Source organism: Apteryx mantelli, chromosome 5, assembly GCF_036417845.1.
Source record: "Apteryx mantelli isolate bAptMan1 chromosome 5, bAptMan1.hap1, whole genome shotgun sequence".
NCBI classification, from domain to species: Eukaryota; Metazoa; Chordata; class Aves; order Apterygiformes; family Apterygidae; genus Apteryx; species Apteryx mantelli.
In genome coordinates this window covers 20,939,200-20,966,504 of record NC_089982.1, presented here as the reverse complement: position 1 = coordinate 20,966,504, position 27,305 = coordinate 20,939,200, and the positions used below count along the sequence as shown (strand labels likewise).

General features: G+C 39.7%; 1 protein-coding gene and 1 long non-coding RNA gene across 2 annotated transcripts in view; one reads left to right on the top strand and one right to left on the bottom strand.

The window, feature by feature from the left end:
• The window catches only part of LOC106491901 (uncharacterized), a 75,473-nt gene that overhangs the window by 1,855 nt on the left and 46,313 nt on the right, over nt 1–27,305 (top strand). The window contains exon 2 of the long non-coding RNA XR_010884249.1: nt 24,999–25,074. This is a non-coding gene — a long non-coding RNA (uncharacterized lncRNA). The remainder of the gene's footprint in view (nt 1–24,998; nt 25,075–27,305) is intronic.
• The window catches only part of ENPEP (glutamyl aminopeptidase), a 36,982-nt gene that overhangs the window by 6,941 nt on the left and 2,736 nt on the right, over nt 1–27,305 (bottom strand). The window contains exons 2-11 of the mRNA XM_013951592.2: nt 24,288–24,429; nt 21,555–21,686; nt 17,189–17,309; nt 14,885–15,039; nt 14,146–14,259; nt 12,269–12,403; nt 8,483–8,548; nt 6,448–6,513; nt 5,019–5,170; nt 1,149–1,228 (exon numbers count right to left, since the gene is read on the bottom strand). Coding sequence (XP_013807046.2) covers nt 1,149–1,228; nt 5,019–5,170; nt 6,448–6,513; nt 8,483–8,548; nt 12,269–12,403; nt 14,146–14,259; nt 14,885–15,039; nt 17,189–17,309; nt 21,555–21,686; nt 24,288–24,429 — 1,163 coding nt within the window. The remainder of the gene's footprint in view (nt 1–1,148; nt 1,229–5,018; nt 5,171–6,447; nt 6,514–8,482; nt 8,549–12,268; nt 12,404–14,145; nt 14,260–14,884; nt 15,040–17,188; nt 17,310–21,554; nt 21,687–24,287; nt 24,430–27,305) is intronic.

Sequence of the window (27,305 nt, the reverse complement as noted above, 5' to 3'; positions counted from 1 at the left end):
TATTTAAGGAATTTCCAGTTTAAATGAAACACCTGGAAAGATGTTTCTTTCTCAAAAATATGGCTTGGTCCAACTGGCACTACTAGTTATGAAAGTTTCCTTCCTGCGCATTGAAAGTAGTGGTCTTTGATCTGCGGTTTGAGGCTGGTCATGAGTTAAAAGCACTTTTCTGTTTGGATGACCCATATGAGGTAATTTTTTCCCTAAACTTGCTGCTTGTCCTACTACCCAAGACTTTTACAGATATAGAAGTAAGCAGCCAGTCATGCAAACAGGCCTTGCCAAGTTAATAGCCCCTCACAGCCCATTGTTTTGTGATGTGGAAGTTGAAAAAGGAAAACTTTTTTGTGTAAATCTCTGATCAGTATCATTACTGAAGACACTTTTGTTTGCTTTTGCATGGATACTAAAAGCAACCAAGTGAAAAAAAAATAGAACAAAAGACAAACTACATTTTAAATAGGTAAAATTCAAAAGAATATAAAAAAAGAGGTGATTGTGGTATTTCCGAATTTTCAACTTTTGATGAAATCTAAAAATTCCAGAAATCAGTAGTTAATTTTTTAATTTGTTTTGCACTTTTCTCCCAGTTTTGGGCACTAGAATAGGAGAATGAGACATTCAGATTTGAGTGCATAATAGAACAAACATTAAAAATCAAAAATACTCATATGGACATTTCCTCATTCCTTAAATCAGCATTAGAAAATATGTTTAACCATTCATAGCTCTTTTCCCTTCCCTTAACCTGACTCAGATTGCTTGTTTACCATGCCACAGAGGTGTTCATCAGCTTCCCACTTTATCTCTTGTCTTAGACTCAAGAAAACACACTTGTAAGTCCCACTGACATAAGTGCATTATATAATTAAGCACATGTTTAGATGCTTTCTTGAATAGGGCTGGATTTAAACACATGCTTAAGCACTTTACTGAATTGGACCTTAATTGATGTAATGTGTATATGGTGGAGGAATAATCTTATTCCAGAAATGGCTACTAACTACAGTACAACCAAGCTATGTGCTGGTTCCCTAATCTGAAAACTGAAAAGCATGAAAGTTAACTGTGTATTTTATTTCTTGTTAAGGGCATTGAAAAGCTTTACTCTACTCATTACTCTTAAAAGAAGTACAAGGGAAGTTTACCTGCAGAATCTGATTTATTGTAGAAAGTATAATTCATTGAGCTCCCAAGTCCCCATTTCACTGGAATATTCCATTTGTAACTGAAATTATTTAAAGAGAAAAAGAATCAAATGATATTTGAAACCAAATACTAAAAATAAAACCCTAGTATATCTTTTTATTTGGTTTAATGTGTACATTTTGTTTTATAAAGCCAACTGTGTCAGTGTTTATATACATATATAATGTATACACCTCTATCAGTGTCTGATCGAATATCCCTTGTAACAAAAATAAGCTTTTTACCAATAGTTATTGTCTATGTTGTAAAAATGTTCTCTCAATAATGCTTCAGGGGACTCTTCTAGCTAAAGCTCTGTACTATGATATTCTGTTCAGGCAAGGAAATGTCAGATATTGGTGTGGTATGATTAGGGCAGTTATTTTCCTTGTAAAGCAAAATAAAAGGTGTGAAGTGTCTGAGCATGTTTGTACTCTAGAGATGGGGAATAGCAGTAGCTTGTCTTAATACTTTGTATTTATAAATAGTTCTCAAAATGTGTCTGGTGTACTGAGCAAGGGAGCGGGGTAAGGTTTTGTCCAGTGTCCGAGGCAGATGTATGAGTCAAGTTAATATGCTGCTTTGTTAATTATGCGCCAAAGGTTTGATCCGAGAGCAGCACAGTGTATCAGGATTTTTGGAGATCAGTGGAACTGCTAGGGCCACATCCTTCATCTCCTGGTGCCTCTGCATGCTGAAGAGGGTAATAATTACCCACAATCAGAGAGAGATTGTGTGGATGAATTTCTGGTGTGCTACACTGTGTAGTTTATTACTATAGCTGAGAACATGCAGCCTCATTAAGTAGTATCTTCATGTCACATCAGGTAATAATCTAGCAGGGCACAGAGCAATTAATTTAGCAAAAGATGATTATATGTGGATGGGTGGCCTCAGTGTTAACATTTATATGTCCAGGGCTCTGTACAGACAACAGTTAATCTTCACAACACTCACCTGAGATAAGTGTTCAAGTATTACTAAACCTTTTTTATATATGGGAAGACTGAAAGAGTTTAAGCAATACTGCCATACAATCAGGAGGACATCTTGCCCTTTCCAGCCTATTTTCCTTCTTCCAGACAACCATAATTCTTCCACTGTTAAGCACTGAGGGCCAAACGTGACCTTACACTTCTTGCTGAGAAATTCCTTGAATACCTTCAGTGACTAGGTGCAGTCTCCTTGGTCTGGGGTATGCCTCATGTCCAAACTTTGTAGAGATTTGGACTCAGAAGGGAGCCACAGCACAGCCTGTCCAAGGCCCTGATTGGGCGGTCGCAGAACTACAACAGCAGGGTATGATACAAGCATATCTGCACAATCACCTACACAAGACTAATGAAATCATTAAGTCCTTTTGAGCAGACAGCTGCTCTTCCACATTAGCATATTGCAGTCCATCCCAGGGAGACTTTTCTTCCATCTTAAACATCCTGGTGACAATTGCAGCAGGCAAATCTGAATATTCTTTACAATCCTGGATCAACGGAATGATGGTTACTCTCCAGGAAATGTCAAAATGAAGATTATGCTCCTTCTACCTGAGTGTAGGCTCCTGCTACCTCCAGGAAGAATGATTAGCTGTTGTTTTACGTCTTTTGAGCAAAAATATTTTAACAGGTTTATACACTTATAGCTTTTACTAGCTGTCTTATGTAACATACTGCCATGGAATTTAGAGGGGCTGTTGTTTGACCAGAAGCCTCAACATTGTGTTTCCCCATGAGAAAGCCCCAAAAAGATTTTTTTTAAACTCTTGTTTTGTAAATGCATTTAATGGGGGGATTTTATTTAGTTTTCTTTATATGTTCCTGAAATCGCATACATAAATACTTTTCCTGAGCATTAGATACAATAGCTGTGTCCTGTTAACTGTGCATATTGAGGACATGTTCCTGACAGGCTGTGCTGTAGCTACATATTTGCCCAGCAGCACTATTTTAAAAGGACAAGTTTTTGACCTATTTCTTTTGAGTGCCAGGATTCAGGAGGGGACTCTTCAAGCCAGACATGCTGCAGGCAGCTGGGGAGACCATCCCTGCAGGGTTCAGAGAATAAAGCATGCACAGGGCCTGCAGTTTTCACTGCTTAAATCAAAACCCCTCACCCAGAGGTGAAATGGGCCAGTTCCATCTGTGGTATGATGTCTTCAAGAGCTTCCTTACCCCTATCTGTGAAGGTGGAAGGAGGAAATAAGGATTTTCAGTGGACTGACTCCTAGGCAAGAGAGTAAGTCTGTTCCAGCATAGATATTATCAGTATTTGATACTATAATAACATATACTATTGCATTTCACTTCTAAGTCATTTATAGAAACAACACATTTAGCAACAAATTCCCCTATCACTTTGAGAATGGCAGGGACAGTGCACAGCTCAGCTTCTTGACAGGTTAAGGTAGGAGCTGCACTGGGATTTCTACTTGAGAAATGACAAATGGCAAGTTACTGTAATTCTTGAAGTCAGGTGAAAGCAAGATTCCTGCATAGTGCAGTAAGCCAAGATTTTTAACACAAAGAAGCATTTTGACTGAATAGTCTGTAACACCAGCCTTCATATGGTACAGGGCTGGAGTTTGAAGCTAGAATTGCTTCAAGTCTGCAAACTTTTTTGCTATGGTGGGAGAAGTACGTTACAAATACGTGGGTAATTCTCCTATCTCAACTCTTTTGATACCTATACGTATCTGCCAATACTGTGGGCCTTGCATTGCTTTTTTTCCCCTTTTTAATCAAAAGGAAATAAAATGGCCACAACTCTTTCTTCATTCTTTCCTTGTTCTCAGTCTTTGTATTAAAATAGCTAGTAGAAGCTAATGGAAAGTTCCATTTGGGTAGCTTTAGTTCTGATTCAAACAGTTAAATTTTACTGGTTTAATTGTATTTGGTTAGTTCAAGCAACAGAACCTTCCCAGTGTGGGTTAATTTGAATCTCTTTCACTGAAATGTTAGCAAAGTTGCATTGCCTGAGAATTGGGGCTGGCTAGGAGGACATACGATGTCAGCTCTGGTCAGTTATTCACCTGGTTAACTTCACTGGGTAGCTGAGCCCTTTTCCCATGCCATTCCAATGCACAGGCAGGGATCATCTCCTCTCATGCTAGTCATCTGCTAATTAAAAAATATGGTCTTCTACAGTATCCTACCTGTCTTGAATAGGGTAGATGTGTGTCTGAAGCTGACCCTCTGGCCACACAAGGGCCCAAAATGCCTATCTTTGACTAGGTAACTATCTTGTAGATGGCTAAAATTAGCCAATACAATCCTGAGCTAAATAGGAAAAAAACAGCTGTTGATGAGGATTACTAGCCTTCATACATGACCAGCTATTTCACAGTAATTCATGTTAATTAAACCACATAGGTAAGACCCTATATTGGGATGTATTATACTTCCTATACCATATGGGAAAAGGGAATAAGCTATCCTGGTATAAAATACCTGTATCATGGTACCTGCTTTCTGAGAAGAAACAATTTTGTGTCAATTTTTCTTAGTTTGGCAGACTGCAGTTTGCAATGGTTCAACAAATGGCTTGTTATCACCTGAGCTGTCTGTGCATGAGAATGAGACCTTTGGCGGGACCCCATCCACTCCTGTTCTGCTGTGTTTGAGAGAGAACCCTTGAGACAAGGGGCTGATGCAGTCCTAAATTTGAAATACTTCAATCTAGCTTTCCATTAAGTTTGTTTTTAAATACAAGTGTTGAGAGTAAGTTTATCAAGAACAGGTGTAACTGCTTTTTTTGTGTGTCAGTAGGAGAGAGTATCTGTCTGTACAGTATTTCTACCTTTCTGTTTTGAACAGACATTTAAAATAAGATCTTACCCGAGATCAGAAGGAGGATAAGAAGCATTTGCCTGGGGATCCAAGAGAAAACGTTTCTGTGTGAACACTGAATTAATTCCCATCTCCAAAACAGGGTAACCCATCTGCCTAGTCCATGTGTCCATGACTTCCTTCACAGGTTTATTACTTGCCTATGAATGAGGGGAAAAGGTTGCAGTGAAAAAACAAATTCAGGCCAAAGTGGAAAAAAAAAGTGTTTGACACTGAGAGGAAGAAGAGCAAAAAGGAACAAAGGAAAGAGCAAGTTCAGCACAAAAAATACTCTGTTAAATCTTTTTATGGTGCCTGTCATAGAAAGCAGGAGTGAGCTGGAAACTCAAACATATCCAGAGGAAATGAGGAGTATGTGAGCAGGAGTTTAGGCAGTAACATAGACAAGAAATACGCAGTGCCCTTTGAGGTCCCTTCCATGCTCTAATCTCTCTCCCTATTTTCTGAAGAATGAACAGAACAAGACAGAGAGGATTAACAGAGACTTTTCAAAGCCAGAAGTTCCCTTGCAGCGTTCCTTGGCCTGAGTGTGAAGGAGGAGCCAGTATCACTAACAGCAGCTACACTAATGTGAAAACTGATCCATTCTGTTGACCATGAACTTGTATTCTACAGACCGAAGCTGGAGAAAACTGCCAATGCCCTCCCACAGCCTGCTGCGTGGGAGGGAAAGGAGCCAGGATGCCTGTTCCCTTGTTCAGGTTGAGCAGGTGAAGTGAAGATGCAGAACACCAGAGGGAAAGCAGAGATGCGCAGGGAAGAGTCTGGGATCAGGGAGAAGATGGGAACTGGAAAGCAGACACGAAAGCACAACTTGGGCTGTGTGAGTGCCCACAGTGGGGGAAGGAAAGGAAAGGATATATATTGTCAGGTTAAGGACCTGGTAGTAGGCAGGTGGCCTTTAGGGCTAATGAGATGGGAAGAAACAACCTGGCCTCAAGGAGAAGGAAAGACCAGAGAATGGAGACAGTGAACTCAGAAGCTAAAGGGACAGAGATGATAAGCACCAATATTATTTGCTGATGAATATTGTCAAGAGCTTTCAACTAGACAAGTCTGGTTAGACATAAGGAAGAGTGCATGTGTACATGCATAAGGAAGAGTACAGATGTGCATGTGTGTGGCTGGTGAGACCATGAAATTAGTTTGAATTGCTGGAGGTTGTGGGGGGGGGGGAATCCTCTCAGAAGCAGTCATGTTTCTTATTCCTCTCCCCACACTCCTCTGTCAAAAAATGAAGAAATAATATTATATTTACTAGAAATAAGTTGTGTTGGAATATGTTGGGAGGCTGCCTAGCTTGTGATTTCTCATTGACAGAAGAGCTACAGAGTATAAAAAGTTTAGGAAATTCAAGGCAGTAGGGTGAAATCTGAAACTTTTCACTAGCAAGGGTTCAGATTGCTGCAAAGCATACCGTTTCCAGTGCTGCCCAGAAATCGTCTGTCTTGGCATTCTTGAAATAGTTGTCCTTTAAATATATCTAGAGAGAGGTAGAAGACTGTGTGAAAATACTACCAGATCTTTCTTCTTCACGTACAAAAACAAAACTCATATTCAGATAGCATCAGTTGTACATAATATCTACCAATGATCAGTAATATTCTGAACCTGGAGGAACTTTGAGCTAGACGTAGGCTGATTCATTTCCCCAGCTTTTGCAGGCATCATTCACCGTATTGAGTTTCCATAGGATATTCCAGGATTATTTTAGGCTGTTCTAAAATGATAGGCTGTTCTAAAAAAGAGATCTGTCCCCTTCTTTTCATAAGTATGGGAGGGAGGCTGTTGCTTTAAGCAATGCTTCTAACTTCAAGTAAGCCAAAAACATGGAAAACTAGTTCCTCAGAGAAGTATTGAAAAGGTCAGTCTGCTGAAGAAAAAAAAAGAGCATTCCCTATTGATAATACAGTAGGTGTGAAAGTATTTAAGTATTTTAAATTTACTCATAATAAGGTATGATTATTTATATACATGCATACTTTTATACATACATACATATATACATGTATATATATATACACACGTATTTCCAGAAGAGGACTCTCCTTTTTTATGAACTACTGTTTTAATTTAAATGTCTGTCTCAAAACAAAAACCAGGCAAAGACCAAAATGGCACCAGGAAAGCTATAGTTGCTTACTGAACAGATATTTTTGGCTCTGTGAATGAAGTTCCTCAATATATCCATTTTGCATTACTGCAGGAGGTTAAACGGATCCATATTAATCTTATAAAGTTCCCTTACTTTCTAATGTATCCCATAATATTAGGAGTCAGCATTTTCTGATGTCACATTAATATGAAATACATTTGTACTTGAAGAGTTCTTTATATTTTATTCAAATGGACAGAAGCGTTGCACATTTCTGTCTAATTAGGGAGGTTGTTAGGAGGAGACAGCTGTTTCAGGAGGTTTGAGTAGTTGTGGAATCACAGTGGAAGTATGGAAATCTGGTCACCTCTAAGTTGTGATCAAAATGACTTTTGCAAGGATTATAATGGCGTTCAACTTAGTATTCACCCATCCTAAACACTAGTCCCGTCTGTGGCTTACCTAGCTGCTCAACATGCTTTCTTTCCTATCCTGTTAACTGGATCCTGGTAATGTTTAGTCAGTAGATGGTGCTGTTTGTTTCATTCTTAGCCACAGCTAGCTACTTCTATGTTCTTGAAGGCTCTGAGCAAACAGCAGTTATTAGTCTCTTGTGGACAGGGTGTCTGTGTTTTCCTGTCATTTAGAACTGTCCTGATTGAATATGTGAAAGGAAAAATTAGGGAAAATACTACAACTGTCCTGTAGCAGCTCGTGCTTTCCAGAGGGGAGGGAGATAAGAACCATTTCAGTAAACCTGTCTTCAGAAACTTCAGATGTCAGCTGACAGGAAACAGCATATAACCTTGCTCTTTCAGGGAGGGTTCCTTTCTCCCCTTTTTCTTTCTGTAATTTTGTAGCATTGCGTTTTTCCTCTAAGAGAAAGGTCTCTGAACTATGCAACATCTCCCTTTTCTGGACCTGATTACCTTGGCTCTTTGGGACAGGGTTCCCCTATGTCAAGTCCTTATGTCTGTAACAGATTCCTGCATAGCAGGCTTGGGTGGACTGGAGGACAGTGGCACCAGGAAGCTGCAAAAGTGCTCTCCAGCTGAGTGAGGGGAACCTAGCTGGCAACAGGATAAAGAGCAAAGACAGAGCTGAGGAGGTTTCTGTACTACCAAGCTGTCATGAATTTAGGTCCTTGCGGGCAGACTGTCAAATCATCCTGCAGTTCACACTCCTGCTCTGCAGGAGCATGAACTTCCCTTTGACACTGTCCAGTTGGCACTGAAATGAATTATATATTTCTGCTACTAATACCAGGATCTCTGATGTTCACTTTTCTGAATGATGGGTTTGCAACCACCGTGTGAGGATCAGCTGCATTTCTTGCATGCTTTGAAACCTGTCATACCTGACACCCTTTCTGGAAGAGGTCTGGTGTCAGCCAGTCTCGAAGCATTCGGAGAATTGACGCACCCTGGGGACAAAGGGAAAGGGAACAAGGTCATGCCACACTGTTGTAACACCTTTCTCTTCACCTAAAAAGTAACGTGAATATTTTGCATGCAAAAAATAGAAGTCATTCATGTGGCTAAGAAAGTGGTTTTTCCTAATTCCTTCACAGTGCAGCATGCCGGCCTGCACAAACCCTGAGTTTAATCCTGACCGTGAGAGTTGGTCTTTAGTCCCAACCAGATGCCCTCTTCTGAATGTAGCTGGGCCAGTGGAAGGGCTCCCGAGCCCTGCTGCTGGGGGCTACTATCCCACCCATCTGCCAAAGGTTGTATGAGCACTCCCTCTTCTACCCCAAACAACACTGGGCTGATGGCAGCAGAGAAACTAGCCACATCCAGCTGGACAGCTTGAGAGAAAATGACTTCTGCTGAACACCCAACAGACAGGAACTCCTGAACTGGAGCAGGTCCAGGGCATTGCATGTTGGGGATGTCTCATCTGAAGATTCACAATGAGCTTGGCTGAAGATTGGTGCAAGAGCTTTGGCTCCTGAAGGAGAGTAGCATTAGGATCAGAGAAGTTACTTACTTGTATGACACAGAAAGAAAACAATTAGGACCTTGAAAGAAGAAAGAAACACAGAGAAAACTGGAGAGATAAGTAAGAGTCATGTGGGACAAAGAGAACAGTATGGGCACGAAATGAAGGAAAACAAACACTATGCAAACCAAATCTAAAATGTAAAATACAATTTTAGGATTAGTATGTTTTCATTTTCCCAATAAATGAAAGGACAGGTGAAAGCCTAATGCTCTGAATGGTTTAAAAATACAGTTGTCCCATGAAAACAAGAGCATTATTTGGGTTCTCAGTAAATCCTGTCTCCCCTATTTATATGTTTGAGAATAACAACTTGGCTGCACTAGTCATAGTAGAGTTTGAGCAGATATGCCTCAGTCTGCTTTCCAAACTATTGCTGCAGATTCAAGGTAGTCAGCAGATGACTTTTCTGATACACTAATTTAACATGTTTGCCATGAAATATGTTCCAGAATGATCCAGTAAAATTTAGAACAGATGTTCATTGGTGGTAATCATAAGGCTGCTTATGATTAACAGTGATCATAAGGCTGCTTGTCTGCACTAGGGCATCTTGGTTCCTCGGCTTTATCTATCAGCCACTTCTTATCTGATGCCACCTCTCACAGACCGTCCCCTCGCATTTATAGTAAGAATCAGAGTAGAGCTCTTGTGCATGTTTTTAGGGGGCAGGGGAGATTTCTTTTGGTTTAAATTGCAATGAATTGTCATCCCCTTGCATCTTCTACAACTGCTTTTCAGTCTCTTTCCCCTACTCCTGTCCCTCCACTACAGTGTGACGGAGTGTGTTTGAGAAAAACTCATGCTAACAAAACCACTGGTTATAGAAACCCTGGTGTTTTCATAACTCTGTCTTTTTCAAATATTTGGGGAGGTTTAGTGGAGCAACCTTGATTTGATTAGCTGAGCTTGTCTGGTGGTGATATGTGTGTGTGTTTATTTGGATGTTTTATCAATGCCCGCATAACTTCTTCTAGAGAGTTGTAGTAATTGCTAAGCGTATTACAATATTATATAAAGCAGAAATGTGGCGGGTTTAATCCTAAACTTTAGCTGGGAGGTTTCAAAAACATGAGGCTCCCAAAAGCAAGTTTCAAGCAGAACATATTTAAATATTTGTTTTCTGAAAAGCTAATCAATCTCTGATTTCCAAAGATGGAAAATCTCACTGTTATCTTAACACAATGTGTCAAATTGAGAGAGATTATTAAACTTGAAAAAGAGGCAAGAAGTAGTTCCTTTTTAAGTGCAGATTAAAATATATATATGTGTGTATGTATCATATATATATATATAAAAAATGTATAGTCACCAGCTCTACCTAGTGCAGCTTTCCTAGATGCATAATGCCCTACTGCTCTGACAGCAATTAGATGTTCACTCACAGAATACACTGTAATGACTCCGTAGACCCTTAGGCAATTCATTAGAGTTTTAGGACTGTATAAGCCCTGTAATTGCTCTGGTAAAACTAACAGAGAGCATTCCAAGTTATGCTTTATTTATTTATTGATGAATATTATCACAAGAAGATTGTTTTTACAAGAAAAATGCTAAAGAGAAGCCAAAATAAAGCCAAAAAGAAACAAGCTAATTTTGTTAAGCATTTATATAAAAATATCAACAATATTTTGAGCTAAACCTATGTGAAGACTTTCTCATTCAAGCCAAATTATACCCCAAGCACACTGTTCCCAAACAATGCATGAGTTCTCAAGTGTTTTCTCTTAAAAAAATTAATGTTCATGTAGCAATTATCTAGGCACAAAGAAATGAGTTAAAGCTAAGATTTTTTTTCATTGTTTTTTTAGACCATGCAAGAGTGTGTCTCTTGCTTAGCTCACCACTGAAATATCCTATTTTGGTCCAGAGTATTTGATTTAGCTCTGTATATTTCTTGACTTTTGTTTAGTTTGATTTAAGAAATTCAGTGTTATACAACGTAGGTTTTCATGTGGTTTACGATTTGACTGTGAGGTATTTATGATGCAATAAATACTGATTGTATTGCTGAATAGAGGATTTAACAATTGAAAACAGAGAATTGATGGAAATGGATCAAGTCTAGCTAATAAAAGTAATAACTATAACTACAGATTTTAATGAAAGCTGAAATCAATGAAATACTTTATGCTTAGCAGGATAATGGGAACTTGGATAGAGGGAACAAGCAGGATGTAGTAATAGTGGATTTTGCGTGTTCTGTGGAAATTACCGCTATAGCATCAGACAGGAAACTGATAGAGTCATACAAGAAGCTGTCAAGACAAATGTGGTTTATCAGGGTTAGACACAACATGGTGTTGGAGATGGTTGGTCGAGGAGAGAGTGACCAGAGTCTGAGCTCCTCCACGACCTTGGTGGCAAACATGGTGCTGAAAGGGAAGAGGGATGGGGGTGCTTTCCTCCTGTACTTCTTCAGACTAAATGCGCCAACCCCCCCCAAAAAAAAACAGAAGCAGCACTGTTTCAGTGTGCTTGAGTCAAGGAGGTACGCTGAGCCCAGTATCTCCGTCCTAGATAGTCTTGGAGGTCAACAGTGGTTAGATCCCAGGGAGTCCTGGGCTTGTGGTAGCCCATCTTTCCTAAGGCTTCTAGGATGCCTGGGATACTGTGAGCAACATGAGACAAAATTACTTTCATGTTTTCCCCTACTTGATTCCCTGTCTCACTTCCTCAAAATCGCAGTTATACTGCCCCAAAGGTGGGACAGGAAAGCGCGAGAGAGGGAATCCAGGCCTCTGCCCTTGCATTAGATTATATGGCTTGACATAATTGGGCTGCCTCGGCACATGAGGTGATGGGATAGGGGTGTGCTTAGTGCCCTGTTTAGGATAATTTTAAAACTGCCAACTCTAGTGGCAGGCACTGCTGACACTGTGATCTTCCTGCTCCGCCGTGTGCTGTGTGCAGGTTCGCATGGCACACAACAGCTGACTGGGGCTCTGGTTGCGCCGCTCTTCTCACAGCTGCTTTTGTCTGAATCATCATTGGCAACAATAGGGAACTTCCCAGAAAAGAGGTTTGTGCAGACACGGCCCACGTGGGTTAGAAATGATGATTATGAGCTCCCCTGCCTTTTATCTCCTCTCCCAAGCCCCCACTTTCCTTGCAGCCAGGGTTACACCAGAGGCCTGCCTACCTTACTGTAGGATATCCCATCAAACACAGAGGTGATTTCAGCCGGAGATGACACGTCAACCACAATTGGGTGCGAAGACAGCAAAGAGTCGTCCTTCATTACAGGAAGCACATCATCAATTAAAACCTGGTCGAGCTGAGAAAAAGTAGATGTTAGAATAGAAACAAAGGCAGAACTCTGGGTCTTGCTTCACAAAATAAGTAGCTTGAACTGCAGCTTCTCTAGAGGGGAGGCAGTTGGAAATGGAAGGAAATTTCACCTCCTCTAAAGGAGGGCTTACCCACTCATACTACTGAGAGGAGAGGAAACATTTTTTTCCTTAGCTAAGGTAAATTGCCTTTTACAAATCCTGTTTTCCCATGTGTATCACAACACAAAAACTCAGTACGGAAAAAAGGAGCCTGTATTACCAATTTCAGTAGTGAGATAATATCTGCAAAGCATTATGGGCTCCTCTTGCGAAGATGTAGCTGGGGAGGAGGAAGGGAAGGAGGGAGGAAGGAATTAGAGTTCCCCATCCCTTGGTCTGCTATGATTGTTATTATTATTTTAAAAGATGAAGTGACCTGCAGTCAATATCCCCTTAATCCCTAATCAACATAGGCAAAATAGACTAAATTTCTATTTAGTTTTCTCTTCTAATACTCATTAGGATAATAACATTGAAGTGGCTCTAGGTCTTAAACGAACACAGTGTCTGAATATAAAAAGGACTGTTAAATATTAGGCTCAGTAATTAAAATTTTGCTTATCCAAATAGCATGACAGATTTACTTCAGGGTGTAGAAGAAGTGATCCAGGAATGATTTTGTCTTCAGCCTCATATTATACAAATGAGATATTTGGGGTGAGCAAGGATGGGAGGCAAGGAAGCATGCTCTGAAGCATCAGGTAGGCACTGCCTGCTTCAAAAGTACATGGACTCAGGGGCCAGTAGTTTTTGACAACAGGTTCAACCTATGCAAAACCAACCCTGCTTCCTTCCATGTGCATACCTTGCGCAAGTTTTGGTAACCAGAATCTCATTGCTTCTGGACAGCTGGGGGAAATATGAATGCTATGTGCCATCACTACTCTTTGGGAGGGAGGAAGGAGAAAGCAAGAAACCTCCCTTTATTCACACACTGTTTTCATTCCTCAGAGCATAATGCATATTTAAGGCTACCCTCTTTCTCTGAAACCCTGAAGTGAATGAAGGTGTTTTTGCTGCACAGTTAGTGCTATGGGCCATCCACTGTCACTGCCTACTTTTGCTTTGCGTGGATTGGAGATACTCTGATTTGGAGTGTTTGAAATAACAGTTAAAATGCTGGCAACAGCTGAATGGGGAGGTCTGATATTCTTGATGAATAGCCCAAGTTGTGGAGACAGGTCCAGGTTCCCAGCCTTTGCCAGGTTGGATAATGACTCTATGACAAGTCCTCTGAAGAGATATTACAGCCCAACTAGATAAAGAAGAATCCCCATCTTCCAGGATGAGAACTTTAAACAACCTTGAAGAATTGCCAAGGCTTAGCCCAGAATCCACTTAGTTATTATTTGCCATAATAATAACCTAACGCTTGACTCACTTGTAAAAAGAAAGATTCTCCTCTGCAGAGTAAAACTTTACAAAACTTACTTCAACTAGTTTCAGACCAAAACATAGGTAGGTGGAGAAGCTTAAACTGAGTTAGTTCTTATACTTTCAAACCCATAGAAGTTGAGGTACAGAAAATACTCAGTTTAAGCCAACTTTTTCTCTATCATCTTGCACTGCACTATATTAGTTTTCTATAAATATACTTTAAGTCCTCATTATCCTTGCCTAATTTTTACTCCTTTCCAAAACATTCCCCCTCCCCCTGCCAAAAACTGCACAAAACAGAAATAATTACCATTTGCCAATCTGGTTCTGCAACATTTACTCCTAGGAACTCAAAGTAACTGGCAAATCCTTCATTTAACCACAAGTCATCCCACCAGTCCATGGTCACAATATTTCCAAACCACTGTAATTATAAACAATGAAAGATGCAATTTTAGCTAAATAGTAAATGTACATTTCAGGATCTCACATCTCTGCATCGTACATCATTTGTTTACATTTCTTCCTGTTGCCAGATGAAAATTATCATAATTCTGGGATTTTAATAGGAATTCAGGCCTTGCCTTGTATTAGAATATCACTTTTATAATAAAATTACATATTACTGGGGGACTGCTAATGATTCATGTGCCACTGAAAATATTTTTAGTTTCTTCCTCTTGATTTGATGATTTGCGTTTGTAAGGACATGTTTTCAGACAGCCTCCACAGTTTATACTCGTCCCTATTTGCTTGCCCAAAAGAGACATCTGCACATGCAAATTAGTTCCTTTAAGACATTTCAGACACATTTTCATAGGCTGGCTCACAGTCTGGACCCAAGCCACTAATTTCCTGAGGAAAATTCAAAGGCAGTACTGATACTTTAAAGCTCTAAGAGGGAATTGTCTTAGTGTGATATTTTGCAATCAAACTGTGAGCACACGTAGATGATCTGGAGACAGGATTCATGACACAGTATTTTCACAAATAAAGCATTGCTACTACACACGCGAAGCACTTTAAAAATTAAACGTCCTAAAATGTACCTGATGAACGAGCTCATGGGCTATCACAGCTGCTACTCTCTGTTTGTTGGAAGAGGCAGACTCATTGGGATCATAGAGCAGGTTTGTTTCTCTGTATGTGATCAGCCCCCAGTTCTCCATAGCACCTGTCCCAAAATCTGGAATAGCTATTTTATCTGCAGTGAAAGACAGAGAACATGATTACTGCTGGATTCTTTAAGTCACTTAACTCATCCTCTTTCTGCTTATTCACAGCCCATTTTGCTTGCTTACTGTTTGTGGTTTGAGTTTACCACTGTGGGCTGCAGTCTATAACCTGTGTTTAAGAAGTGAGGGACTGGCCTGCAGCAGCTGATAGCAACCACCCTGGCTCTGCTGACATTAATAGAGCTACAATCTGGTGCACTAACTGAGAATATGTCCTGAGAGATGATGCTATGCCACCTCCCAGGAGCGTGCATACCATACATTACTTAATTTTGGCTCCAGAAATTAATAGTATTGTCTGGGGATATGCTGTAGGCAATAAACCATCTGAAACTATCTGTAGCATAATGAGGCATGTCATTGTTGTATTAAAAATATTTATTGACACGTTAACCAAAGTAAATCCCCCATGTAGTGAACAGCATCTGCTTCTACTCATGGCAGTCTGTGGGGGTCACTCCTTCATGGTCAGTAATCAATATAGGTTTAACTGAGAATTATGGACTCAATTGAACTGGCATTTTCTTCTTCAAAGAATGACCACAGCTTTCCTATGTGAGTTGGTGAAAAACTACAGATGGATTTAAAATTAGATAGAAAAAACAACCCTCACATATACCTCTAATAGAAGGAAGGAATTACTTACTTTATTTTAAACAGCTTGATTATAGAATCAAAGCTGATAGTCTGGCAAGGGATCCAATGATGGTCTAGATGAGGAACACAAAGAGAATGGCAGTGCCAGAAGCCATAACTCAATGTGATATATTATTTTTAAATAAATCATTATGTAGAAACATATTTAGTTCATCAGGTTTGATCTAGCTGACTTCTGACACTGAGGGGACAATACAGTAAGTCAAGATTTATTATCCAAAATACAGACATTCTGAAAAAACAATGTAAAGTCTACAGATCATCTGTCATCTGATACCACTGACCCAGAGGTTACAGGTCCACCTTATAGTGTAGGCAGGCCCCTATCCATGTGCTATGATGTGGCAGAACCATCAGGCATTTTTGAAATGAAAGCATGGATATGAAACATGGGTGAGATGTAGTCCCAATAATTAATTGGGACCAGTGGGCAAAAAGACAACATACTGTACTGTTTCCCTAATTTAGTTGTTGTTGAAATGCAGACAGAAATTTACAGTAAACTCAGCTGATGTTTTGAAGGAAGGAGGTAAAAATCTGTTGTTAAAGTAATATGGGTTAGCATATTAGTTACATTTATGAATGTCCCATAAAGGATTTGAATAGCACTGTTAATAGTCTTCAAAGTTTTAGGGTTTTTTTTCCATTACATTGTTTTAACTTGTTTGTAGTTAATGTTTTTTCCATTCTTTTAAGTTTATGAACCTAACTAAATTACCTCTTTGGAAGTTTTAGGAGGAGGCGTTTCCAACGCATTTTTACAACACCGATTACATTCCCAACTTTATTAGTTCAAACTGTACAAATCAGATCCAGATTCCAGATAGCCCAAGCTAAAGGATGCCCAAATGCTTTTTTTTTTCTTTTTTTTTTTCTGATTTTGTAACCAGAGGCAAAATTTGGTACTGTACTCAATCTTGTTTAACTCTGGATCTTCATATTCAGCGTGGCAGTAGAAACTACAAATTATACACTGGACCACATTCATCTCTCTAAGAAGTGGATACACACCCACTTTGCACTAACATTAGTAAATAGTATGACATACTCTCTGGCAGTTTACATCTTCACTTATCTCACTGCTGACTTTTGTCCAGAAGTTTCCATGAAAGTGGTACATGTTTTTCTCTAACTGCATCTGGCTCTATTTTAGCTCATAATGTTCCTTTGCTCATGTCACCAATGCTTCCCCTTATTTTCCACAAGACACTCGAAAATAACCATGCCAGCAGTGAGAACTGAAGGAACAGAGCATCACTACTGAGACCAACCCTCCCATCATGACATTTAAGAACATCTTGAACTACAGGGATACAGCTTTAAAACATCCTGACATAATGTCAGCAGTTAGCAACCAACCATTTTCATCCTCTATTTTCCACTGAAGCATGGGGACTTGCAGGAGAAACATAACTGTGAGAGTGAATTAACAAAATGAGAAATATAAATATTAATAATCACCTAGTTTTGGAAGAGAATAGCTCAAATTAAAGTAATTTTCAAAGAAGTCAAACACAGTTTTTGTTACGTTTGCTGCATATTCTGCTGTGTGTATTTGCAATGGCTGCGCATAAACTCTCAGCTGTAAAATAAAGTAGAGAGACAATTAGAGCATTTCTTGGTTAGACAGGAGAAATCAGAAAGTGGCAAGCATTGAAAAGTCCTTTAGCATGCAAACACAAAACACTGCAGATATTCTCCTCTAAGAGACTGGCCTGAATGCTAAATCCTGTTTCCTGACTCGTTTATTCAACAAAGGTTTTCAGAAGAGAAACTAAGTCAATGCGTAATCTATGGATGCTTCCCACAGTATGCCTAAATGGCAAAACTGGCAAGACTCATGTCCAAAAGCTCACACTGGCCATCTCCCAGCACCAAAGCTTGGAGCAGAGCCGGACTGCATACCAGCCACTCCTTCTCCATGGCCTGTTTTTTTCAAGAAAGAAACCTGGGCAAGTATAACAGAAGGGAATCCTCTTGGTTTGGGCAGTTCATTGATTGGGACTGATCACATCAGAGCAATCTTCAGGAGCACATCTGTCCTGAAATCTGCCTGAAGCCCATGTCATCTTATTTTCCTCAGTCTCTTCCTACCTTTCCTATCTATTATCACTTTAATTTCCTCTTATCCTTGTATATTTGAAGATCTCAGGCCCTTTGACTGAGGCTCCTGCCCACCAGATCCGTAACTCAGGACATGCTGGCCTGTGCAGGTGAAGTGGCCATTTGCCCAGGACTTCAGGCTATACAACCACCCAGTCACAGCTACTGAGCCTACTTGGCTGCTGCATCCCTGGAAATCCCAGACAAAAAACAGCTGCCTCTTTTTCCCCCAGATGTGTCCAAGAAAACTGGCACATTTGGTAGCCCTGTACTCAGCCCTGTACCTGGGTGACCATATCTGTGCTCCTTTTGTATATCTGAGCATGCATTTTCTGATGAAGGCAAAAGATGGTGTGTTGAGTGCTGACCTTTACAACCTTCAGGCTTGGTGTCTGGGATTGGATGCTAACATATAGGACCTTTTGGTTCGTACTGTCGAGTGATAGCAAACCTCAAGGCCTAGTGAGCTAAGAGTCCTTATGGTGCTCACAACCATGACGATGAGGCACAGAGCTTCAGAATGCCCATTGGGCTGTTGTCGCTGCATTGGGAAGAGAAAGTTTGTCTTTGGAGTTCTTGGAGTCTTTTGGGGGGGCCTTTCCCTCAATCTGTTTGCCAGGTCTCTGCCGCATAGTTGAACCATATTGCAGCAAAGTCCCCTGGCAGGAGTTAAGTGGTCCTCTGCACTGTCCCCCAAAATCTCCAGTGTGGAGGGTAAGAGATCTTCATATGGAGTAAAGTTTCTGGCTTTGGATTAATCAATCCATTTCATTTTGCAGGCTTTATATCTCTTATGAATGGACGACATTCTTCTGGCTGCTTTGGCGTGGCTTATTTACTCCTCATTGCTGTCTTACAGCCAGAAATTTAGGGTCTAAACTGAGCAAAGGAGTTGGCCTACTCTGGGAGCCCTCTTGGAGCCTGACAATGCATTGGTTTCAATACCGTAAAATTATACTTCCTCCAACAAGGGAGGGAGACAGGAAAGTGGTCAGAAATAAAGCTGGAATGAAAAAACAAAACCAAAAAAGCTTATGAAATTCGATCGGGAATCCGTTCCAGCCAGGGGATTTCCCTCAGGGTCAGTTTGCAATTATGGGCTGTAATTTCCACTTCAGTAATCTCTTTACCCATTTTAGCATTCTTCGGTCCCCTAGCTGATCCATATTAACGGGCTCGAAAACCTTCAGCATGCACTAGAACTGACTTTGGGTTTCATTTGTGTAATCTCCTTTGTGATTCTCCAAACTGCACATTCAGTACCTGACAGGTAATCGGCTCAGCTGCATTGTTTACAACTATAGGCACATTTTCCACCATTGATTCCATTAACATCGTTGTTAGGGCAGTAATTTTCAGAGCTGATGGCAGAGCTTTTAAATAATTTATCGTATCATGTGAGCTGTATGCTGTTGCTTATTAAAACAATATATAGATTACAGGGCTTTCTGCTGGATGAAAGATTTATTGTTAATAATTTTTATAGCAAACTATGCAATGTTCTTTTCAATAATCAGTGAATCTAAATATCCCATTGCTTGGCGAGACTTAAAAGTTTTGTGAATGAAATTATTTGGTTGGGAGAAGGACTTTCTTAATATCTGATTAAAAATTCTAGTGGTAGCCTCATTTTACTGATGAAAAGGTAATTTTTAGTGATAAATTTTATGTGGTTCCATTAATTCAAAACAATCTTTTATCTGTACTTCATATTGGTATAACTATGTCCTTATTAAGACAAAGGGAGAGCTCATGATTTTAACCAAGCCTCACTTACCAAGTTTTGTAGTGCAGACAAGCCCTCAGAAATTGTTAGTGAATAGTGTCAGTAAAATATGTAATAACCAAAGCCTAAACTAGAAGTTTCTTCAGGCAAACTCTGTGCTAACATGAATACCCCTGCTTCTACACACACACACTTTAATTACCATGTTTCAGCAAACACTCCCTTCTATTTAGAAAAGCTACAACCACCCAAGAACATTGTGGGCATTATTGTTTTGCTTGGAAAAAAACAAATATTGGCCTCAGAGCCATATTTTGGAGTGTGACATGATTGAGCAGAGAATCTCAGTGAAGGAGAATTTTGCATCTGTAAAATGAAGTGTTTTGTGTATGCTGTCTGCATTTCATTGTTTTCTGCTGGACTACGTTCTGCAAAAAGCTGAACAAATTTTGATTCTTGAAATAACTGAACTCTAGAGAATATATGTCAAGGCCAAATAACTGAAGTCATTTCTCTGATAATGAATGGAGTAGTCCAGATGAGGAGCATCTTGCTAACAAAGTCCAGTGACTAAGTGGCCTAAAAATTTCTCCCATTAAAAAAATAAAAATAAATAGCTACTCAGACCAACAGCAGGAATCCAAGTATATTGCATGACTATGTCACAATGGGCTCCATTTCCTTGGCTAAGTGTAGTTTAGCCTTGGTCCTTTGTCAAGAAGTAATATAACTGTACAGCACGGTGCTAGCAAAGGCGTAGAGCAGGAAGGCCTCTGCACAGCACTGTGCTGTGAACTCTTTGCTAAGCAACTGGGTCAGCACCTTGGAGCTTTGTATGAGACAGGTTTTCACATTGGTGGACAGCCTAAAGTAGGGAGGGATTTCCCATGTTTTCTCAAGCAGGGAAACGGAGGAAGAGTTTACTTGCTAAAGAAACAGTGTCCCAGCTGGGAATACACTCTAGATTCCCAAACCATCACTCATTTCCTCCAGAAGAGGAATACCTTCCTTCGAGCAAGGCTGCTAATTCAGCTGAACCGCAAGTATGTATGAGAAAGGAAGGGGAAGTAACAGGAGCATGACTCTGGGATCATCCTCGTCTCAGATGAAAAAAAGACATAAACCAATAAATAATTAATAGCAGGTTGAGCATTCCAGGCAAGGTTTACGCTAAATGAGGACTTTGGGTTGAAGGGCAAATCATAGCTTGAGTTTCCGGTTCAGATGCAATGTAATATCTTGTGTTCTGCTTACGCAAGTTCATGATCAGCTGCACCTTCAGAAGATTTTTGCTGAATCCAAGCCAGAACTCAATTGGATTGAATTGCCCGTATCTGTTGCATCAAAATCAAGGAGCTACTTTGATTTTGTGGGTTCAGATTCAAGTATACTCACTTCATTAGGGCATCTGCAAAGTATCCAGCTGTTTAGGTGGAGACTATCATTTTTGTACGTATTTATAAAGTAATTACTGTGGCAGTTGCCTTTAGCCACTATTGTAATATAAAGAATATTATAGACAGCAGGCAATTGTCACAGCACTGTAGTCCTATGTCTCCATTGCTGTAAGCAGGAAAGACTTCAAGTGCAGTATAGATTTGCATCTTTTAAGCCTATAGAAAACTGTAAAATATTTGTACCCATGGCCTGTAGTTTTCTTGTACCCCTGGATTTGTACATCCCTTCAGGATCTGGGGTTGAAATCAAGGACCAGATTGGAGAAATGATGCTCCTTTCTAACCCATGTGCCTGTATGGGAGGTATAGGCTGGGATCTCACCAAGGTGGAATCACCTGTATCAGGGAGATGGGAAAGGGCTGTGAAATAGTATTTAGACACAGTCAGAGAGACCACTGTGAATATCTGCTCTGATCTCCTGCATAAAATGGTTTGTAGGAAAGGAGGGGAAAATGATAGGTTCCTCTGATTCTTTTTTTTTTAATGCAAATCACAATAAATCTGTCAGCTGAATCGTGTTCAGGCCGCAGCAAGACTTACAGGTTTTCCACTCTTGGATATTTTCTCTATCCACTGGAACTGGTGTACTGCAAAGCATACCAAGTAAGTGCTCATGGGAACTGACTGCTCAAAAGTTGTCCGAATCCAGCCATTCTCCAGAGGTACAGTTTGCTGCAGAAATGGAGAAATAATTAATTTGACTTTTGGAATTGCAAACGTGCAAAAGAGGGTACAACATTCTTACGAAGACTACAACTGCATAGGAATGATAAATCACCTTTCCAGGTTCACCTCTTCTGGCATCCCACTGCTGATGGTATGAGAACAGACAAAATGTTCTTTCTTAAAGCTGCAATAGATGGAATGGGAGTTTGTTTTTCTGCACTAAATATGTTTTCCTGGTTCTAATTTTGCATCAAGGATTTGAAACCATTCACATGCATAGGTATTTTGCCAACAGTAGTTTTCCAGCATATTTTAGTGTGTTTTGTTCTTGAAAAAGTTGCATAAAATGACATCACTTTGGACAGATCAAAGAAGAGACTGGATTCTGTCCTTTCTTAAATACATGCATCATTCAGGAGCCAGGGAGTGCAGAGGTATAATTTAGAGTAAAAACCAGACCAAATAATCTATCCCAATCTCTTTCAAATAGAAACTAGCACTGCTAATTGATGAGTTGCTTAGATGTCCATAAGGTTTAGTGATGATCATAGTTTTACTTTTGTAAATCAATTACAAGCCATTCCTGATTTTCCTAAATGTGTTTCCCAAATTTCCTTAACTCTCAACTGAACTGTCTGACGAAGCCTGCAATCTACTGCACATGACTCATACTCTGTTTATTTCTACTATTCATTTTTTGCTATTGCCCATCTAATAATTTTTTATGCTTCTGACTGATGACTAATTTAAATAGGAGAAAAGCAAACAGCGTATAAAGACGCTAGCCTTCCACTAGAGGTACAGTACTTCCATAAGATTTCTTTGTTATAAGTAAAAATAAAGTATAAATAAAGTATAGACAGTGGAAATTACAGGTAATGTGATTCCATGAGCAGAGAAGCCTTTTCACAGGTATATTCATGATTTGCTTTTCCATTATTTTACTCTATTTTGATAACTTTTTCCTTCAAAATCAGAACTTCAGTGAAAACGTAAAAAAATTGCACTCCAGTGGAAATTGCAAATGAAATGGACAAGTTTCTGGTTTTGCTAACCTGACTTTGGCATATTGATTGTAAACCTCCATACCACCAAAACTGCTACAGAATACCTAATACACAATGTACCTTTACAAACTCTATCTCGCAAGCTCTGTTTCCATCCACTGAAATGATTCCCCAAAGGTTTTTCACTACTAAGAACAAAAAAAACAACCTTGTGACCACACCACATGAAAAAGGGTCCTGGTATCATCTGTGAACATATATGTCAAATCCTAGTATGAACCCAGCATAATCTGCATCTGCCTTGCCTTGCCTTGCCTGTACTTGGATTTTATCAAATTATTTAACAAGTGGTAACTAGCCCTTTAAAAGCTCATTATTGTGCGTCCATACTGTAGGCAAGATCCACATGTAAAGATATAAAGATGTAAGGCAAATTGCAAAACCCACTAAATCTCAGGAATATCTAGCCTCACCTCCTCATCTTCCTTACCAGTGCCTTCCCCTATCTGTCATCTGTGAGGAGAAGTAGGCAAATACTCTTCTTTCATATGTTGTTCATCAAAGTGCCTGGTACTCTCTTAGGTATCAAAGAAATATTTTTAATAACAATAGGTCAGAGCTTTAAATTTGCAGAGGGTCTGGGAGGCAGCTGTATCAGATTGGTAACAGTTCCCTCAGCTGCCTTGCTAATGGATAGTTAGGGTTTGGGGACTCTTTCAGTAAAACAATACATGGTAAAGCAGACTTTTTTTTTCTTGGTAGGGGAGTGTTGGGGAAGATGCAAATGTCAATAGCTTGGAGGCTGGAACTTTTTTTTTTTTAACTGGGCCCTTCCTTTCCCACTTCAGGACACATTCATTAGAAATTATACACTGGAGTACACATTCGGTTAAACTATTCATTAGAAACTCTCTTGGCTGAAAGCCGTTCAGTCGTCTTCCAGAGTGCCTAGAGGTAGATAGTTGATGCCATTGAATTTCATACAGAACTTGGAATTTGACCCACCAGGTCCAGAAATAGATTATTTAGAAAATTAATGTCATGGTGGACTGACAAGTGTCCACACCCATGAGCTGACAGATGGGATTTCAGACTCTGTATTATTAAAAATAATAATTCTAGGCTTTCTTGCTAGCAGGAATGTTTGCCTCTAGATTGCGATCAGCAGGCCCTTGCTTTGGAACATTATGTATTTTTAGTGGTTATTACTAGACTCCCCATCTGGGAAGCAGCTGTCTTCCAGAGTGTTTCTTCTCAGAGTCCACCTGCTATGACTGAAGAACCTGCCATTGCCTCTTTATGGTCAGTAGGGAATGCCCACCTAGAATAAGTGAATACGGGGACAGCTAGCTGAAGACAAGAGAGATGGTTAATGGCACTTTGGATTTGGCTCTGTATTGCTATGCTGTGTACTCACCAACCAGTGGGAATCTTAACGAAATGACCAGTCCTATTTTATGGAATATTTATTAAGCTCCAGCTTTACAGTATCTGGGTGGCAGAGAGCCTATGAATACACAGTGGCCTTCCAATCTATGTCACCTTTCCAGTGGCTTTACAGAATTGTTCCATTTAGGCAGTACAGTTGGGATATACATACCTGTACCGGCATGTTTGAAAGGGCTCGGTACTCTTGTTGATGGATGATAGATATAGTGTAAGTTGCCTTTTTGTTGGGCTCATCAAAGCAAGGAAATGATTTCCGTGCATCTGTTGGCTCATGATCAGTAGCTGCAATGCTCCTTAAACAAACAACACATTGGCACATTATTCTAAGCCTTCATTATATACCTTTTTTACCTTATCTACGATTTGTAAACATAATTACTTAGTAATTTTACAGAGTGTAATCAACGAACAAAACATTTTTCTCTGTACTTGCCCATTCATAACAGTAGGTGAAATTAGAAATGTGGAAGCTGACATTGTATAGGCTTCTGGAACACTTGTCATCAAAAGCACCTAGGGTTTAGAGCAAAAACTAAAGACAATTACTCATAATGAGATGTTTTTAGGAGCCAAGCAATAAAATACAAATAACACCTCATGGACGGTCACCTTGCTGATGAGCATTCCCATTGATTTCTGTGCCCAAAATAAAGTACTGATGGTACCATCTGAAAGGAAATTAAGGTCCTAATCTAGTGATGGACTGTTGTTACTTGGGTAGCTTCATGGGTTGTTTTCTCACTAGAACTCATTTTGGAATTGGGGTCTTGAACATCTCCTGAGAAGACACATTGCATAATTGCCTCTAAAATCTCAACTTGCCTATGCAGCATTCTCATGACTGTTAGTTCTCTCTTTGCAGCTACCGTGTACACCTTTCTGCTGGTGCTGCTACACTCTACTGACTCCCACGCTGGAGGGAAGCATGTGAAGTCCAGGTAAACATCCTAGCACAGAACTGATGCTACACTATGCTTGCCATGCTTGTGCGTTTTGAAAGTTATCTATCTCAGATGTACCAAAACAACTATGGGAGCTAGACAGCAGGGGTCATGAAAAAGAAATTAAGATGAAAGCTGTGAGAGTTTGTATCAGATGTTTGCTTCTCACGGTGACATCAAGCTCCCCCATTAATGAACCATTAAGTGCCAGAGCATATTCTCCAGTGATTGATGGCAAAAAGGATCACAGATGCTTCTTCAATTAATCTGGAATGCTGGGCATTTTCTGACAGCACTTCTACAGCTGTTCCAACTATATTAAAGTAGTTTTTCTTTCCAAAAAGTAATTAAAAGTGTACATCATAAATTACAGACCTGCAGCAATCCTACAAGCTCACTTGACAACCAGTTTTTCAATGTTTCCGTTGCCCTTGACATTCCCCTGTGATGGTTAAATACTAAATTGGTCATTAGGAACTTGTAGCAGCATGGTTCATCTGAAAGCCTGATGGAGGGTAGTATGTCTGGGTTTTTACAATTCATGTTTATTTGTATAGTCACTCAAATGTTCATGGTCTTGGAGCAGAAAGCATATTGAACATTCACCTTAAAATAACTTCAGGCTCAATGGAGTTTCTTTTCATGGTAAATTGTTTGATGTCACTCTCTACTTTTTGTAGGATTTGAAAACTATTTCACAATTAACTCCAACTCCCCAGGGCAACACTTCACAACTATTGCTTAAAAACTTGGCTATATATTTTGACACATTTATATCTTGCTCCTAAAGACTGATAACACTATGATATCTCTGTTGATTTATAAGGTGATAACCCATCTATCCTCATATACTTGTGGAGGCAGACAGACATCAGCAGTGCAAAACCTCACCACTACTATTCCTATGGGGTAGATTATGAAAATTCCAGGCAATGCATAGAAGTAGCACTAGAAAAATGAAATATTGTAATTTACTTTCAAACTGTATAATGTAGTTTTTAGATAAGATTCTTTGCCGTTTGGTGGCTTCTGACCTTCTAGTTGCTATTGATGTCCAGGCCCTTAAATGTGAACCAGAGGTGACAGTTGTAAATATCCTAGTAATAAGTGAAGATCTGTCTGAGACTGCATCCAGCTGTTGTTCCCAAAATAAAACAGTGCTACATTTAGGACTACGATTAATTTCCTTTTTTAGCCAAAAACCACAGGGTTTTAGTGCAAAAAAAGCTTCTCTTTGAGCTAAGTAAAGCATTTTTCTTTTCGTCTTTCCTTAAATTCAGATTAGTCATTCTTCTGAGAAAATTTTGCTCCATGAGGAAGAAATTCAGGAGTGTTATTATCTTACAATACAAAATATTTTGCCTTTTTCTAACCAATAAAATCCTAAACACAAGTCTCACTGTCTGTTAGAGACGTGCCCAGCTAAGTATCGTTTATATCCTTCCTGCTCTCTTCTCATGGAGAACAAAAACATTTCCTATAAAAGGGAACCCATGTCTTGTCTAAAACATTAGTAATGCAAAATCAAAAAATATCTGCTTTGACGTGTTTGTATTATCAGTTGTATTAAGGGGAAGATAAAAGGAGGTTTCAGCACATTCCTTGACAGGAGTTGATGAGTTAAAAAAAAATCCATCGCACCAGGAAAAAACTCTGTGTTCCTTTCCCTAATATATAAAAATAGCACAATTGTAATGTATTTATGCTCACTGCATCTTGTAAAGTAGGGAAGGACTGTTATTGCCTTTTTGTCAATGGGGAAATGAAATGCACAGAGAGAGAAGTAGTTTTACCAGAGGACTTCAATGCTTACAGCCAGATTCAGGCACCTGCAGGAAGATCTAGGCAGATCTATGTCTGAAATCTGCATCCTCAAAGCTTCTGCTTACCCGCCCCCTACCCACAAGCACACACCAATTTTAATAGTTGTGTTCCCAAGATATCTCAAGATCCACGTCTGGGTATGTCCAAAAGCACCTTTGTCCTGATGGGGATTGTGCAATCTGTCTGAGCAGCGTCCCAAAGAAGGCATTCTTCTCCTCAAGCCTCCCAAGGATCCCCAGACTTGCAGGCATGTTCAACACATGTCTACCTGTTTTCCATAAAATGTAGTGGGAGATTTGAATCTAAGCAACAACAAATCCTGGATTTCTGCCCACTTTGTAAACAAAAGGCATTATAGCAATACTTTGGAAAACCTTTGCCCTCGCAGATAGACAGCTGGGGAT